Consider the following 19,368-nt stretch of genomic DNA (forward strand, 5'->3'; position numbering starts at 1 on the left):
TTCTCAAACTGCCTAGACTAATGGGAAGCATTACATGACACCATTACCACCATACTTCTGCAGGTACGGAGTATTGAGTAATGTCTTCACTCTGAAAGTTTTGTGGAGAAAGTTTTTCAGGCATGTATATAGCTTCCACCTTCTGGTAAGTGAACCAGCAGGACCCTGAGCATCCAAAAGCTTGGATACTGTGTTGCAGCTGCTTCTCAGATGTATGCATTTGCTTTAATTGATCTCTTTGGAATTCTGTTTAGTCTTCGTTTTCAGAGCTGTCTTTCAGTTTCCTTCAATATATGGCGGCTTAAAGATCAATATATCAGCACCCCAGTCAACTTCAGGAGAAAAGGAAATCAGAAATAGCATAACAGTTGCTCCTTCAACTTAGGTTCACATGTCCAAAAGATTCAAGCACAAAGGGGAAACCTCTCCTGCTAAATAAAACACCTTAACCAAAAATTATTAATGATGAATATTTGATTAAAGGTTCAGGCTTCTTTAGTAAAATAGTAAAATAGAATGATTACTTTCATTTGCTGAAATCTTAATAATGGAAATGCACTAATGTTATGTAAAGCAGTTAATATTTAGCTGATAAATAACTGATGTTTTTGTTACTCTGCAAATCTGCATATTAGCATATACAAACAAAATAGTTTTACAAGCCTTTGTGCCAAAGCCGGGATCTGACTGGACAGACCCGACAATTTAACTTGATAACAGATGTACAATATAAATCATAGTTGTCAATCAATGAGCTGCTGATTCTATAGAAAACTCTGTTGTGTACTTACACTGAACAAAATTATAAACGCAACCCTTTTGTTTTTGCCCACATTTTTCATGAGCTGAACTCAAAGATCTAATACTTTTTCTATGTACACAAAAGACCTATTTCTCTCAAATATTGTTCACAAATCTGTCTAAATCTGTGTTAGTGAGCACTTCTCCTTTGCCGAGATAATCTATCCACCTCACCGGTGTGGCATATCAAGATGCTGATTAGACAGCATGATTATTGCACAGGTGTGCCTTAGGCTGGCCACAATAAAAGGCCACTCTAAAATGTGCAGTTTTATCACACAGCACAATGCCAAGTTTTGAGGGAGCGTGCATGCTGACTGCAGGAATGTCCACTAGAGCTGTTGCCCGTGAATTGAATGTTCATTTCTGCCCGTTTGTGACAATAACCCCCCAACCTTTAATTTTCCTCTTGAACACAGATGGCGACAAAACTCACTTCAGCATATTTGGGGATATCTTGCCCCAATATCTTGCCTCCGGGTGTATGTTCACTACTGTGGGTTAAATGCATAGCACAAATTCTGAGTATGGGTCACCATACTTGGCCACACACCACTTCCCTTTCCCCTTCCCTAAATGTGTTACAGTTTATCAGTATATGGACATTATATATATATATATATATATATATATATATATATATATATATATATATGGGTAGTTGACAAATAAAAATTGGACTGTATCCCATGGTGTGACGTAGGAAAAAAAAAACAGTTTTTTTTTTTTTTTTTTTTAAACATTTTTCCATCACACCATTGATGCGTCAACTACCTATATATATATATATATATATATATATATATATACATACACATCATATTACTATAAACATCAACATTAAGCACAGATTATTAAAGGCCATTTCCATATCAACAAACTCCAACAAAATCACAAAAATTGCACCACCTTGTGGTACTGTCCCATAGTTTGTTTGTTTTGTTTTTTTCAAAAGGAGCCTTTTTTATCAAACCAATGTTTAATAGCAATGAGATGACATATAAAAAATTATTTTATACTCACATCATGCTTAATTAGCAAAGATACATTCATAGACCTATTTTAAAAGTTAGTGACAACACATGAAGCAGTTTTGATGGTCATGATCATCTCAAACCAAACATTCACACAAACCACTTCTGAAGGACATTAACAACTGTTTTATCCAGTAGTTTTTAATTGCATTCAAGATCATAAGATCCAACTTGCCTGAAAAGACATTAAAATACATAGGCTACCTATATTTTTATTTATCTTTCTTTAGAATTCAGGTAATCACACAACTTTAAGAGACCACTTAAGGATGACATGAAAAAAAAAAAAATATATATATATATATATGTATATATATATAGGCTATGTATATTAATCATTATTATTTTTTGCTAATACTTCAATCAATTTGTCGTTTAATGCTTATTCAGTCCAGTCTTGACTCATTGCTCAGTGCTCCGTTTGTGCAAATATGTACACTTTCTTTCAATTATTCTGCAGCATTAATTTTTTTTGTGATTGCACAGTGCATGGTTTAATTAAACTAAATAATGATTAACCGATCTAGTTTGATATACCGCCGAGTAACATTTAACAAGTAAGGTCACGCACTTAAATGTTTGAACATCCATTTGCCCTAGATGCACAGGTTAGCGCCTGCTTTGCCCTACTTCTGGATGGAGAGCCGTATATACCTGAGCGCACCCATCGCCCCCTCCTACGCGAGCTCTCATTGCAGTAGGAGGGTCCATGTGCACACAATGACGTCGCTACGCAAGTCTGTCTGAGTCCTCCGCTGTTTGTATTAGTCTTCAGTTGGGCGCCTTCAACAATCTAGTAGCAATGTGCACGTAAACAGAAAACAAACGACAGGACGTTTCGGTGAAGTCTCAGACGACCGCTGTACGCGTAATGCGCTGTCGTTAAGGATCTCGCGTCATGCGCGGCAGTGTGCGGTGCGTTCAGCTGTCACAACTGAAACTAGTAGCCTTCATGCAAGCAGTCGCAACACTGGGAATACTTCTAAACACAATTTAACGCCACAGTTTGGTGCCATTCTCTCCGTTTTGGATTACTAGTGACCAGCAGTAGAGATAACTGTCACAGTTGGATGTCGTAATTACGGTAAGATGTCTTCTTCTTATTATTATTATATCGCTGGAGAACAGAGCAGTCATCTATGTATGAGGTATTGTAAATGCAGAGCGTTTAAAACTTGTCTAAAACTTGCAAATTTGTGGCAAGCGATGTTTCACTTGACAGGACCCCTGTGCTGTGCATGAAGTGCATGCACTTTAAATAAATGAAAAGAAAAGAAAAAAAAAAAAAAACAGAAAACAACAACAACAACTATATAAATTACAACCGTATAATAATTCAATCAATAATGTATCCTTTAGTAGCCTAACATTCTTTGCATTGTAATAGCCTATGTGTATCACGTTTTCTCAGCTAAACTAAGTAAATCCTCGCAGCAGTCAGATTTATGTAAGTGAATACTGTTTAACACATCTCTATTGCTAACGCTTTCTATCAAATATTGCATACATCATGTTTTAAATAGTTCTATCAAATCTCGTGATAAGTTCTTCACGGGATGCCACCTTTATTATTTCGCGTAACGTTAACACCATCATCCTGTCTTATTTACTGTACGTGTGCTAGTAGTCGGTGCATCTAGAAAGTGCAACTGAAGTTTATTCAGCCCGATGGGGCTCAGTTATCAGTGATGTTCACAGACAGTAAGAATAATGACGAATAAGATTTATTATTGTGAAATTGCATGCAAACATCCCGCGTATTTATTCCACATATTTCAGCATAGGCTACTTTATTCACGTGACGTCATGTGATGAATAAAGTACATCACAACGATATTTAAACAGAAAAGAACGATATTTAAACGGGAGCTCTTTTGCAGAAGAAACAACTGCGTCACATTCATCATTCTGGAGGTCGCTGTGCAATGCAGCATGAAATATCGCGCTTTCGAACCTACACGTAAAGTTGACTAAGTTTTACAGACTGGGCAAAAAGCAGGTTCGTAATTCAGACGTTTTCAAGAATGTCGCAGAAATATTGTGGCTACAAAGCTTATAAATAAAAGACTGACAGAGCGACGGGACCAATCCGTGAGTGGTGTGTTAAACTCTTGGCGACAGTGTGTCTGCTTCTGTCCAATGGTTGCACGCTAAAGAACGGTATCGTGGGAAGAAGACGATAGGGAGAAAACAAACAAACAAAACAAAACAAAAAAACTACGAACTACATCAAACGTCCATATGACTTTGCTTTTCAAAGTGCGATGCCTAATGAACTATGTTGCAACAGAAAACTATCAGTTCTAGTCTTAATAAAAAATGGTGAAAGAAGTCTGTACTGTACATGACTGACAGTTTAAACTCACAGCGGTTCTTTTGCGTCTCCAGTCCCTCCCCTAATTCTCGCGTGTGTGCTCGGTTTGCTTTCTCCTCTTGGTGCTGTCACCAGTGTGAGAAATTAACAACAACAACAACAACAAAAAAAAAACAAACATAAAAAAAATGACATACGTGAAATTGAACAAATACACAATGCATTAAATCCTGCACCCTGTTTTCAGATTTAAACCAGTTCATTTAGCATTGATGCCGTCTCTGCTGTGTAAGTCTCAGTCCACAGTTTTTTTGGAAGCCTGTTTAGGTTGCCAGCACCAAGATTAATTACTTACGGGGCATTTGGTATCTCAGAAGGTGCACACATTTGTCATTTTAACATAACTAAACGCAACACTGCTAAAACGAGTCCTTACATTGTATCGTTGCCATCTGAAGGACAGAATGATTCACTTTTGTTTGATAAACATATGTTCAAAGATAATGTAGATAAATATTTTTAGACCCTTCTACTTTTCTAGAAATATAAAATACTACTGCTAATTATAATAATTCATAAACAAAGGATTAAAGAACAAAGAAATGACACATTCTATAATATACAAAAGATTATCACCAGTAATGAGACTGCCTGCCATTAACATGCGAACATAATAGAACTGTATGTCCGTGGATGTACAGTATATGAGGGGCAGAGGCACATTTTTATGAACCTGACCTATTACCACCCCTCCTACATTTTTGTGTTTTTTGCACGCAAAGGACTTTTTATGGTGCAGACAGATAGCAGCTGAAGTTAGAGGGTGTGGCAAAGTAAAAGCACAGGGATTGGCTTGGAAAAAAGTTAGGCTACCTGCTAGGCAGTCTGCTGAGGCAGTGCCAGGATCCAGCTCAAAGCAAAGATTTTCATAGTTAATTTACAAATTTGCTAATTTATAGTGGATTCACATATCATGGTGGTAAAACTATAGTAAAACGTGGGAAAGAAATTATTGTTTGGTCAAATACAAACATTTCAGCTGGAGAAGATGGGGAGGCTCAGTGGTCTGACAGAGACACATTCTTAAAGAAGAGGGCATTTGCAATCCCTTTTAATTAGCATCCCAATTTAAATCTGAGTATAGAAATTGGTTAGAAAAAAAATATACAAAAAAATAATAATAATATCTGCATTAAGTGCAAAAAAAATTATATATACAAATTTGTGGTAAGATGTTTTTAAAGCCCAACAAAATTTAAAAATAAATGATACATTTCTTTGTAATAACAGAACTGAAACAGTATATCTGTATTGCATTTTCCAAAAATAGACAAATTAAACCAGTAATGAATAATAATTATGTGTGCTCTTTGGTTTGACAGTCAGAGTAATGAAATTTCTTTGTGCTAATCAAAACATTGCTATTTTGACTGTAAAGTCTAAATGTCTCTCATTTATTGGTCCATTAGGTTTATCAAATGATCCAGGTATGGAGACTAAAAGATACCAAAGTTGCTGCGAAGGGGCAAATGCAGAAAACAAATGGGCACAGATGCGGAACACCATGGAGTATTGCTGTTCTGCCGAAGAGAATTTGACAAACAGCGACGTGCTCATGGATATTGTTAACTCGAGCAATGCCCCTAACGTGCCGTCTGTCTGCAAGGACAACAACTTTAAAACTACAGAGACAACAATGCTTAGAGTTAATCAGAATCAACCATTACATTTTCCCTCCTTCAACAACTCCTTCCATAACCGCAAGTCGGAAACAGACTCAAAGGAGCTCTCCAAAACCGTTGCTGAGTCTATGGGCTTGTACATGAATGCTGCCAGGGAGGCAGACTTTAGCTTTGCCCAACAAGGTACTGCAGGAGGGCAGGGTAGCCCAGAGAAACTGTATCCTCTTTGTGGGAGAGCAATTGAAGACAGCCAGTCCAAAATGACTGGGAGTCCAAAGATGAAAGCTCCCCCAGCTTCATTCCCACCTGGGGCCCAGCTACCCAATGGTGGCCCTCAGGAGTGCGGTGTGGGCTCTGCTTCAGTGCCCTCTGCACTGGCCACCACTCTTTCATGCAGCACTGATGGGTCTGGACCCACGTCTAGTCCTACCGGACACAACATGGTGTCGTCTACTACCAGCCCCACCTTCTTTGACTCTGATTGTCCATCGCTGACTTCTGCCGGCAAATATCTGACCCAAGGTCAACACACCAGTCCCAACACCTGTAGCCCTGTAAAGTCCAGCATGGTAGGGTCACCTCCACTGGCCAGTCCGCTCAGTGTTATGAAGTCTCCTGTTTCCAGCCCTCATAGCATAGGTAGCGTGAGCTCACCGTTTTCCTGTAACACCAACATGAGATCATCCGTCTCAAGCCCAACAACAAATGGAGGCAATAACTGTAACATTAGACCATCCATCTCCAGTCCGCCCACCGTGGGCAGCATAACCATGTCCAGTCCCAGGAACTCATCCAGGGGCTTCTCGGTCTCTAGCCCTCCCAGTGGATTGGGCCTAGTTCAAAATGATGTCAACAGCCCTGAGAGCCGAGAGCATGACTTCAAGGGATTCGAGTTCCCGAAGGTAGAAAATGTGGATGGGGAAATATTTAACATCGGCTTGGATGCTATGGGAGTGGCCAAATATATCAAAAACGAACCTGGCACTGATTACAGGAGTATGTGCCTAGGCAGCAGCAAGAGTGCCATGCCACATTCTCCTTTCGTAACTCACATTAAAACAGAGCCGAACAGAGAGGTGACTTGTGCGAATCTCCAGTTTGTGGAGCCGCAGCTCTCTCTAGGCTGCTTTCCTTCTACAGAGACCACATACTTGTCTTTGAGGGATAATATTGACGAATATAGTCTTTCTGGGATCTTGGGACCTCCTGTTTCGTCTCTGAATGGCAACTATGAACCTGGTGTGTTTCCTAACAATGGCCTGCCTAAGGGGATTAAACAGGAAACCAATGATGGCAGCTATTACCAAGAGAATAATAATGTGCCCACGTCGGCTATTGTTGGCGTTAATTCAGGTGGACATTCATTTCATTACCAGATCGGAGCACAAGGAACAATGTCGTTTTCACGCCACAATCTGAGGGACCAGACGAACCCCTTGTTGAATCTAATTTCTCCAGTTACTGGATTAATGGAGACATGGAAAACTCGCCCAGGCCTGTCACAGGGGCCTCTCTCTGCCAGAGGGGATGGCTATCCAGGCTCTGTCTGCCTTACAGAAAACTTGGAAAGGTAAGACACAGGCAGGGAGTTTTTATTAATGTGTTGTAGTGTTGTTTTATACTCAAACATTAGATTTATCCTATCCCCAAAAGAGAAGGGAAAAAAACCTATGAAACCATGTGAGAATTAAACAAAAGTTACAAACACTATGGAGAAAGTTCAATAAAATTAGGCTAAATCAATTGTAATTGTCTGGAAGCTCCTAGTCAATATAACTGACAGACAAATGGCTTGCCTTAGAAAAATCCTCTCCAAATCCTCTCCACCCTAATGGGAAGGACTTACCGCTTTTGTGGTGCCTTAAATCTACACTTAAAATTGAAGTTGACCAGCATGTGATCTCAACCCAACACTGCAGGGCGAGTGCTCTACTAAGCTCCTCTATAAGAGGGAAGCAAAGTTTCCTTCTTATCAGAACTTTGTCTGGGTCTGTGAACATAAACATAACTTATTTTGTTGTCATCAGAAGGCCTTGGAAGATCTTGTGCAATGAAATACATCTTGTTATTGAGTCCAGTCATTATGCACCAGCGTCATACATAATTAATGGTAGGTCAGGTACCTTTCTTTCCGAAACAATGATAAACAAGCAGTTTTTATGAAAGGCTTTTAAACAAACAATGGGAGAGATCGAAGAAGACAGCAAGTTGCTTAATTAATCATTTGAGACAAGAAACTGATTGTTTTTAGCCCAGTGCTTCAATGCTAAATGAAAAATAAATCAGAACTGGATATGTAGTGTACAATTAACATGAGGACGCAACTTTTTTTGTGACCTTGTCCACTTTAGCCATTGCCATGTGAACACTGAATCAACTGCAGTGGGCCTTAGGAAATCCTCGCCAGTTACTGAAGTCATACATGTTTGCTTACCAGACTTTAAATTATACAGTTGCATAATTTCTTTAACAAGCTTGCAAAGTGCAGGAAGCCCTAAACATTTCTATAAAGCATATCCCATCTGACAGTCAAAACTTTTATAAGAGTCAGATGTTTGCAGAGTTAACTGAGTGATACATTGAACCCCCTTTTCAGAATGTGTTCATTTGATGCTATTCTGAGACAAGGCAATTACAGCTAGCCGAGCTCTAGCAGTATAGCTAATGATTTTCACCCCATCCCAGATGTCCTCTGAAACAGTCAGCCAAGCACTCATTCAAAATAGAGTGTCTTTTTTACCAGTCTAATGATATCAGGAAATATGTAATGCTAAGTTGGCTAATGAGAGAGTGTAAATATGTCAGTTGTCTCTAGGGTTGTAGTTTTGTCATGTATTTTTTGGCTAAAGAGTTATAATGAGTCTACCTTATATATGTCATTTAACCTTTGGAAAAAAAGTCTGTTTACTTAAGAGTGTGGATTCAAGCTGAGCCCACCACTGTAGCACCATCTATTATGAAGGAATCCCTTCTGACTGGCTACTAGGCTACAGTGAATTATTTAAGTTTATGATTTACATAGCATACTGCTATTTAATTGTTAATGTATGTGTACAGTTCTTTTTAGATAAGAGGTTACAGGGAATGTGGACAAGCAGGCATCATATTCAAAACTTTTTTCCTTAAAATTATTTAATTAAGGTTCAATTATGAACTAAAAGGTATTTTAACAGCATTTTTAAATCTAGGTTACTGTTAATTTAGTAATATACTATTTTTACATACAATATTTTTACATAGTGTATATATATTTTTGTTAATTTCTAATTGTTCGTAATACATTAATTTTATTGTACTCATTTTAATTAATTCAACTTGAAATGTAAATGTTAATATTAACCAAAATTTATAAATGCTGTAGAAGTTTTTTTTTTCTTGCCTTTCAAAAGTTAGAGGTTGGTTAGATTTTTAAATGGCTGCATGTATTTGATCACAAATACAGTAAAAACAGTAATATTGTGCAATATTATTACAATTTAAAATACCTGTTTTCTATGTCAGTGTATTTTAAAATGTATTCCTATGATGCAAAACTGAATTTTCAGCATCATTACTCCAGTCTTCAGTGTTGCATTAATTTTCAGAAATCATTCTGATTTGGTGTTTCAGAAACATTTCACTATCAATGTTTTTGTAGAACCAAAGTTCAAAAACAGCATTTATTTGAAATAGACAACTTCTGTTTGTAGCCTTATAATTGTCTTTACTGTCACTTTTGACCAATTTAATGCATCCACGCTTATTTAAAAAAATCTTATCGATCCCTAACTTTTAAGTGTGGCCTATATATACACAATCATGTAAACAAGTTGACAAGGGGCATCTATGATCAAGAGAAATTCATTTTTATTTTTTCGCAGAACCTTGACACTCATAATAATTTGCCTTTGGGTACAGCAAAATTCTGATGTTCTCGCTATCTCCCACTCTCTCTCTTTCTCAATGGTTCTATGCTGTCACTGAGTTTAAATCAATAACTAACACACAGAGCAAACCATGACTGAGTGACAGAAGTGGAAGGCGGTGGGAGAGGCGCTGATATAAAACCTTCTTTTTCCATTTGTAACTGAAAGATTAATATTCAGGTTCTAGGGGGGTGTCAGTCAGGTAGGAGTAAAAAGGACTACAAATATAGATAGTTACAATGATACAGCAGTTTACTTTGAAGGCAAGCTATATAGTGGGAGTCACATCGCTGCTGACAGGATCAAAGTCACCCTCATCCTAATGAGATCCAGCTTAGCCAGAATGTCAGAGTAGATGACAGTCAGAGATGGGATGGCTCACTGCCACGTCGGCCCCAGCTGGCCCTCAACATCACACATTACACCTGGTCAGTCAATATCTCTGTATGTTTCCACTCTTTCTTTTTCTTTTTCTTTTACTTTTGTTTTCTCTGTCTTTGTCTAATGTCTCTTTTTTATGCTGCCTCCTTCATAAGCCATTAGGTTCGTCATAGGAATCCTTTGGCACACACATATCTTTTATATCAGCATTAACTATAAGCCATTATTGAATAAATTCCATGTTATAAGTCAGAAAAAAAGTAAGAAAGAGAATAACAAGTGAGAAAATGACACAGGCAGTAAAGTGGGGGTGGGGAGCGAAAAACATCTTTGGTGCCTTCAAGCTGTGCATGGTAGTCTAAGGGAAATTCTTTCATACATTGATGAAAAAGTGCTGCCAAAATGGCAAGTGATATGTTCGTTACAACTTTTTGAACCACTCTGAATGTAATTATTGATAAAGAATTTAGTTGAAACTGTGACATCTCATCAAATCAAGTAGAAATGACAGAATTAGTGAAAAGCGAAAAGCATTTTTTTACTATTTAGTTATGCCTGGTAACCAGTGGAATGTATTTTATTAAAATGCTAAGTGAAAGAATAAGCCATTTGTTGTTTGAATACAATAAGGAAGATTGACAGTGAGTATTAACCGAGAGGAATGGAAATCCCCTTTAACCGAAATTATACAATTGAGTGATGCAGTATAGCATAGGGCAGCAGGTCGCACCACTAGCAATGACATTTTCACTGAATTTCAAACTGCACTTACCCAGAGCGGCAAAACAGAATGAGACAGCCATTCACATAAGACACTCACAAATATAATTCACTGTATTTATTATTCATTAGTAGTAAATTATTGTTACTCTACAAAACTTACTCTAGCTTATTTCAGATATGTTTTGCTGATTTATTTTAGGCTTGCACTTTTGTACGACATATTATTTCCAGCTGCAGACAAGCTGAAATTAGGCTGAAGCACAGACTTTATACAATACTGCATAGTCATATAAAAAGAATGAATTAATAAATAGATGTCCACTACATTGTCAAGAAATATAGGCTACTTTAAAATGAAGGAGCATGATAAAACTGTAAAACTCTATAGCATGTTCGGTCTAAAGTCTTAAGAATTTACGTCTTAATAATATATGGAATACATATTCTTTATACAGTAGAATTCCATATGGCTGGACTGAGTATGCCAGAGGAGGCATGTTAAGGAAGCAGCAGTGCAGGAGGAAGAGAGGTCTTTGCTCTGGAGTTTGGCCAACTCTCAATGTTCCTCCAGCAGATGAAAGGGCATATCCCTGTGAGAGCACTAATGAGCTCTTAATTGTATGTTCTTCTACAAAATTAATGGCCAGCGTAAATTTGATAAATTTGGACGTGGCTGGATACTAATATACCAATTAAAACCCAACCTCACAAAATCTGGCCCTCTGCATGATGGGCTGCAGACAGGGGCAACACCTCTGTTCATTTGTGACAGGAAGCAGAAATGGAAAGAAGTGGGAAACGGAAGTGAGAAGTGTGGGGAGTATGGAGAGAGTTTCCTCTGGGTTCCACACCAAGTGATGGAAACTATTTTATTGCATATTTGGGAGTAACAAATGTCTGTGGAGATCAATATTGCTTTGCAATTCTTCCTGCCATTTTAATCCCAAACCTTACAAAACTTAATTGTGCAGGAAGTCATTACGTGTTCCTGTGACTCCCAGGAAATCACTTCAGCCACCTGTTCACCACTTATTAAACGCTTCCCTAACTCTTAAAAAAGTTTTAAAGTGATTTTTTTTAAAGGGGTCATATAATGCCCATTTTCCACAAGTTCATATTATTCTTTAGGGTCTTGATGAAAAGTCTGTAACATAGTTGGGTTAAAATCTTTAATCGGTAGCGTAAAAAACAACTCTTGTCAGAGCAAGCAGTATTGTGTCATTCTCCTTTAAATGTTAATGAGCTCTACTGACTCCGCCCCTCTCGTCCAAGCTGCTCTCCGAGGGATTGTTTACTTTAGCCGCATTCATCATGAAACTTGCTAATTAGCACATTATTAGGAAAGGCGATTTGCAAAGATTCATTTAAAAAAACCTTGAATGGAATTCAGCGGTAACTGTAACATTCTTCAAAAAAAACGCAGAAGCCACTGTTCCACAGAAGAAATAAATTCATATAGGTTTGGATTGACATGAATAAATACTAACATTTTATTTTTGGGTGAACTATCTCTTTAAGCATGCTACAGTATAGGGTTAACCTAGCGTGCTAAGGAGCCTAATCTCCTAAATGTGGGTGAATAAAACATAATTAATCCAGCCGTTCCAAAATATGCAGTCCACAGATACATTCATATGAAGCAGAAAATGTTCAGATTTAGAGTAGTAAGTTTGCAGGCAGTTTTTTTATGATATACATCAACTATATTTCAAATGAAATATTAATCACAAAGTCTGAGGTACTCTAAAATATTTAATACAAACATATTGTTAATATTGAATGCTTTTGGCTTGTTGCTTCTGTTTTTCAAAATAATGATAGTGTATCATGATGTGTGATGACGTAGGAAATTACGAGTTTGTTGCCTAATTACTTCCTATTTCCTTCATAATTTTGCCAATAGCAAACTAAGAGTTGGGCTGTTGCAAAGGGTGTTAAATTCTCTTGAATCCAACACACACTCAAGCTCACACAAGTATGCTTTGCACTCTATTAAAAGTGCAGCTACTGTATGCTTGGGATTCTGAGTTTGTAATGGCTGTCCTCATTTGAACTTCTTCTTCAAACAGCATTTGTTGACGCTGGGCCAGATTCTTTCAAGGTAGTCCTGGCATATCTACCCACATTACACCAGCACTAATCCTTCATACTGATTAAGATATTATTAACTCTATTATTTACTAGCATGTGGCCAAGCCACACAATAAATAATACAATAAACCCTTGAAAAAAATCACGACAGTAAGATCATATGTATCTATCACCCTAACTAAGAAGTGTTTATATATAAGTGACTATAATTTATTGTGTAAACACTTTGGACCATTGTATTGAAAATGACAGTTTAAGTCAGTTCTGTAATGTGTGTGTGTGTGTGTGTGTGAGTTCCAAAAATGTAAGAATATGATCTGAGATAACGAATTTATAAATGTGATTGTTCCTCATAAGGATTCAGTAGGGAATACAAACAAATTCTTTCAAGCACTGAGTTACAAGCAGACTGAGACTTCACAAACAAACCAGAGTGTTATTTGAATGCATTCTTTGATTCATTTGAATCAATAGCGCTGCATAGGCAGGTCATGTGACCTCTGATACTTCTCACGGAGAGTCACAGTGCTGCTGTTTTCTGCTGTTTGCTTTGCGTGACTGTACAAACAAAAGAGTAACTTGATCATTCATGTCAAATTGTAGGTTGCTTAAGTTGTGGAAAATAAGCTTAAGCACGGTCAAAAGCGGCTTAAGTTTGTGGATGAAACCAGGTGAATCAGGCCTGTGGTTTGGGTTGATTGACAAATTCGGAAGCCGTTAATCAAACAGCACTTTGATTTTGAATGGTAATTTTTCAGCTTGAGCTCTTGACAAAGTGGGTCAAGCTCAATTAAAAGGGGGAAGCAAGGAGCAAGAATACTTTGTAAGTGCATTTTACTTTGCTACACTCGCACAGGCTGACCATACCTCTATGCTTGTTAAATCTTTCAAAATGGTCAACACTGTGGCATCAGACATGACCTAGAAAGCAAACTTAGATCTCCCCACCGCCCTCTGAACTCATTTGTGGGAAACAAACACAAGCTCCGTTGGGCTTTGTTGGGTCTTGAGTTGCGCCCATAAAAATGAAAAGCTTTTTTGACGTATAAGTCTCTGGGTTCACAAATAAACGTTGCATGCCCTGGAGACAGCCAGTGACACACAGAACCAGCAGACACGGGAAGGTGTCAGATGGCACTTTATAGAAAAGACACAATATCAAGTGTACACATCGGCAGTGCAGCCTCAAATACAAGAGTAAACCTCAGCAGGAAGTTCAGTGCCTTCTATTTCAGGAAAGAAATATGGTATGTGGGGTTAAAACAGCAACATGTGAATCCATACAGGTATAACAGTTTAAAGAGAGCCTGTTTCCTCAGAGTAAAAACAGTAAGGAAACTGTAACTTTATATCTCATAATTGCAATTTTATTTCTCATACTGTAGCTTGCAATCTCTCAATTGGGACTTTACTCACAATATGACTTGATATATCACTCTTGCAACTTTATTTTGCAGTTGTGAGTTAACTATATCTTGCAATCGCAAAATTATTTCTCACAATTACGACTTTATATCACACATTGCAACTCGTTGCAGTTTTATATTTTAGTAGTTTATTTCTTATAAACAGTTACGACTTTATTTGTCGTAATGTAACCATACCTCGCAATTACAAATTTATTTGTCATATTTGCAACTTTATTTCACGTAACTACAACCTATTATACATCACACAAAATTGCAACTTTACATTTCACAATATGACTTTTTTATAATCTTAAACAATTGCTACTTTATTTCTTGTAATGTAACTAAATCTTGCGATTACAAATTTATCTCTCAGGATTATGACTTTATTTCACACAATTGCAACCCACTGTATATCACAATTGCAACTTGTATATCACTAATGCAACTGTGACTTTATTTCTCATAATGTAACTATATCTAGGAACAAATTTCTCATGATTACAACTTTATTTCACACAATTACAAATCACTGTACATCATTATTATATTTCACAGCATGATTTATTTCTTATTTTAAATAATTTTCTTTTTAACTGAGGCAGTGAACGGCCTCCATGCAATTTGCAATATCATATGTAAATTAATCAGATAATAATTCAAACAAATCTGAATGAAGATGAATAACAGACATCTAGTTATGACTGTACATGGTATAAAGTATGCCTCAACATCTCAATAGGGATTTCTGTCTGTGGCAATTGTTTTGAACGTTACCACCTGTATTTTGAACCTCATACTCATGAGTGTATTCAGAGCCTGTGGCAATGTTGTGTTGTTTCTGCACACCTGATACACAGCTTTGAGGCTGCCCGGGGCTGAGTATGGCAAACCCCCACATTTCACCACACTTTACTCGGCCAAGTTCACATTCTGTTTACTGCCTGCCTTTGTTTCTACTGTCATCAGTAATTTAGGGACAGGGACTCAGTCTTTTAATGTGAGATTTGTATTTGCTTAATCAGAGAGAGAGAGACGTGTGGCGGTTTGTTTTGTCTTAAGGAAATTAAGCAGCCAGTCTCTTGTGCCATTGCAGACTAGAATGTTCTAGATATAAAACCCTTGTTTGAATAAAGAAAAGTAGGAGCACTGGAGAGCAACTCTGGAAAAAACGAGACCACAGAATGTGATTTGAAAAAAAAAAAAAAATGCACACCATTACACAGCAGTTCAAAAGTCCTGACCTGTTAGGGAGGGAAAGTCTTTGCTGGTAATACCTTTGCTTATGTCTACATCCTTAAATTGAGAATTTCATTCTTGTTGTGTTAAAGTAAAGTAATATTTAAGACCATTCAGTTTGTGCATGGATTGCAAATTCTTGTATTTACTTAGCATACATATTGTACACATACAAATAAGCTTTCATGTAACACAAATATTTCATGTAACACATTAGTATAGGGACCAATTCTCTCTATTAACTAGTTGATTATTAGCATGTCTATTATTAAAGTATTGGCAGTTTATTAGTACTTATAAAGCACATATTCTGCATGACCATATTCTACATCCCTACTCCTGCCCAATACCTAAACTTAACAAATACCTTACTAACTATTTTTAAGCAGCACATTAGGAGTTTATTGTTGCAAGTCACAGTTAATGGTTTGTTAATAACGAGAACTGGACCTTAAAATAGTGTGACCATATTTCACCCAAAAATGAATAACCTGTCATAATTTGCTCACTACCGTGCAGTTTTAGGCATTTCACGAGTTCACACTTACATATATTTAGCACGAGTTACGTAATGCGTATTTGGCGAGTATGGTAATACGTAGTTGGCGTGCTGTCCTGGGGAAGGGCTCTGAGCTCGGGAATGGCCCGAACCCAGAGTATCCCCCCCGTGGTATGGTGAGAACTTAGTGAATTTGGTGGAGAAGGGGTGGTGGAGGGATGCTGATAGACCGTCAAATGAGTGGAGGTATGTCAGCTGTATTTATGTCCGTGAGTTGATTGACTTGATTGCGTACCACTTGTGTTTAATTAGGCTAAGTATCTGACGTGCTCCTCCCGAACTTTGTTAATAAAACATCATGTATGACTTTCTACTGCAGGACATGAAAGAAGATATTTTGAAGAATGTTTTTGTTCATACAATGAAAGTCAGTGGAGTTCAAAACAAAACTGTGCCTCACACTGACTTTATTGTATTAACTTATATATCCGGATATCTTTTTATTTATACACAAAGAAATTCATAAAGGTTTTGAACAACATGACAGAGAGTAAATGCTGACAGAATATTAATTTCTGGGTAAACTATACCTTTAATACATGCTTTATGTGTCAAAGAAGCACACATCTGAAATGATACTCAGATACCAGATGTTTTAATCTATCATGTATATCCTTCAGTTATTAAAAAAAAAAAAACCTATGAGGACTGAATATACCACAGCTTAATATTTGATATTTAAAAACATACCCATACAGCAGTGTAATATGGTCCTATATCAAGAGTGATATTGCCATGTTTCCTATAAGGAGATATATAATTTTCACATATGTGCATTCTCTGAGTAGATGTATAAATCCCCACAGTAAAATTTGTGTGTTAATATCTATATGATGATTTTTATATGGTATTTATATATAGCAACCATAAATGTCAACAATATACTGTATATATGCAACTTTATTGAAACAACATATATACAGCACAAAAAATCTGTATGTTTATATATGTTTTTGTAATAATTTTTAATAATCTTTTGTAATTTCATTATATTATCAACATGTATTGACCGGTTTTAGGATGATATGCTGTATGTACATGGAATATACTATATATCAAAAATGTATTTACATAGGCTAGATATGTATGTTAATATATAAAGATGTTTTTATTCATATTACAATATATTTCATATATGGAAATGTAATATATTTACTTATATAGTATATTACATTTGAGGATGGGTATAGACAGCACTACATCAGAAATGTCATACAATTACAACTGGTTATAAATAGGAAAGTTTTTACCGGCCAGGCTGCAGTAATGACCTGGATTTCCTCATTTGTTCTGTAAAGCAATAGCAAGGCCAATGGGGTAATTGTTGGGTCAAATCCCCACCAATGCTCATCAGCCTACTTTAAATGATTGGGCGGTTAGGGACAAAAAGTGCTGCTTTTACAGCAATTCACGGTGTCCAGCCTCCCCATTAACCCACTTTATTGATGTCACAAGACATCTGAATAATGCTTTTTGTATTCCCACAGCCAGCATATTCTACTCGCCTGCACTTTGTCTAACCGTGTTTGACAAAGCGAAAGTCTTTTGAGAAGTAGAAGGAACTCTGTCCAGGTTATTGTTGACATGTTTAACATGCCTCAAGTGCTTCCTCCATTCCGATACTTAAAAAGCATGCGCCAGGTTTTGGGAATGTGTGTCAGGGTGATTTATGAGAACTAAAACCATTCTTCATGTCCGTTTGCCAGTACACATGGGGGAATGGTTGGGTTGGATCCATCTTTAAATGTACAGTAGAAATAAAACAAGTCCAATGAATCCATGCATCACTCAGATGAGAACACACACACATTCTGGACACAGCCATGTAGAGTGTTATAAATTTGCCAAAGTATGTCATCATTTACTCATTTATCCTCATGTTTTTGTTTTTTTAGAAGAATATCCTGGCTATTCTTTTTAAAAAACATTCAGGTGAATTAATGATTAAAAAAACATAAAAACAGCAAGAAAGTATTGTAAAAGTAGGCCATACACTATATTTCAAGTATTCTAAAATTATATAGCTTTCAGTTGTTATTCACTACCAATCTTCCACTCCATTGGTCCACTGTGTCAGTGAATTGAAGATTCAGATCAGTTTGATTCATGAGTGACTCATTTAGACTGGTTTTGATTCATTGAGAAGACTTGTTAATCTTGTCAATTAACCGGACATCGCTACTTCTCTTAATGAACTTTTATTAACATACTAAGAAGAAGAGCTGGATAGAGGGCAAATGTCAAGATTTATAGTAAACAGCATTATAAATGTTGGTCTGTTTGTAATGAAAAACTATTATAGGGTTTCAAAAGACTTCAGGGATTCACAGTTGCAGGTTAATTCTCAAACAGACTCTCAGCTGTGCACTATGTCATGTTAGAGGTTCAGATAATATCCCATTTGTCTTGCAAACCTCAGCTAGACAAACACCGGTATCTTCTTGTTTTCTCTGCAGTGCTATAATGTTTATTAGATTTCTCTTTGTGGTCATATTAGACATGCACAAATCCAATTGGTGCATCCTCAGTGGGACACAAAACTGCATCTAATGTTTTTGCTGGGCAAAAGAGCAAAGCGTGTGAATGGCACTTTTTTATACTTTTGAGTTGGAACAGCCAAGGCCTCAGGATCTAGGACCCTGTGTGTTACTAAAGAGGAAAAACTCTTTATCTTCCTTGAGTATGGCATCATAAAATGTGATGCAGTATTAAGACTAAAGGTAAAAAAGAAAATGAAAGTCACCTTACTAGCATGGGAGCTAAGAGTAGACATGCTGAGTCTAATCAAGTGCCTCTTTTTTGCACCTGAGGCTGTTTTTAATGACTTAACTTCCTTTGTAATGAGCCAGGAAAACACAGACCAACGGCAAAGGCAGGCAGGCCTGAGAAGGGGCTTCATAGATAATCAGGCTTACTCCACCTGCTATTGGTGGTTTAGTGACAAGATGCCACGAGAAAAAAAAAAAGTCTTGGAATTTACCATTCCCTGCCCGAATGCTGACTCACTAGATATCAGGGAGTCAGATTTCGCCCAAGGGTTGTAGCACGCAGAAGAGTCTCTATCCCCCCTGAGAATCATCTGCACTGGAAATGAGGGCATGTTGGAATCACGTGGGAGGGTCTGAAGTCCCTTGGGAGCCCTTAAAAAATTCTCCATAGCACTTAACGCTGCACTTGAGACATAATAGTTGCTGCAGTTGGTGTGCTGTTTAGGCATGATCTCTTCTCTC

At 37.2% G+C, this 19,368-nt stretch overlaps 1 protein-coding gene across 1 annotated transcript in view; it reads left to right on the forward strand.

Moving 5' to 3' along the window:
* The first annotated feature begins 2,550 nt into the window (after window positions 1-2,550).
* The window catches only part of LOC306874293 (mineralocorticoid receptor-like), a 76,322-nt gene continuing 59,504 nt past the window's right edge, over window positions 2,551-19,368 (forward strand). Inside the window, exons 1-2 of the mRNA XM_079424255.1 lie at window positions 2,551-2,919; window positions 5,619-7,401. Of these exons, the coding sequence (XP_079280381.1) occupies window positions 5,639-7,401 (1,763 nt within the window). The 5' untranslated portion in view covers window positions 2,551-2,919; window positions 5,619-5,638. The remainder of the gene's footprint in view (window positions 2,920-5,618; window positions 7,402-19,368) is intronic.

This window comes from Barbus barbus (assembly GCF_936440315.1).
Source record: "Barbus barbus genome assembly, chromosome: 8".
NCBI lineage: Eukaryota > Metazoa > Chordata > Actinopteri > Cypriniformes > Cyprinidae > Barbus > Barbus barbus.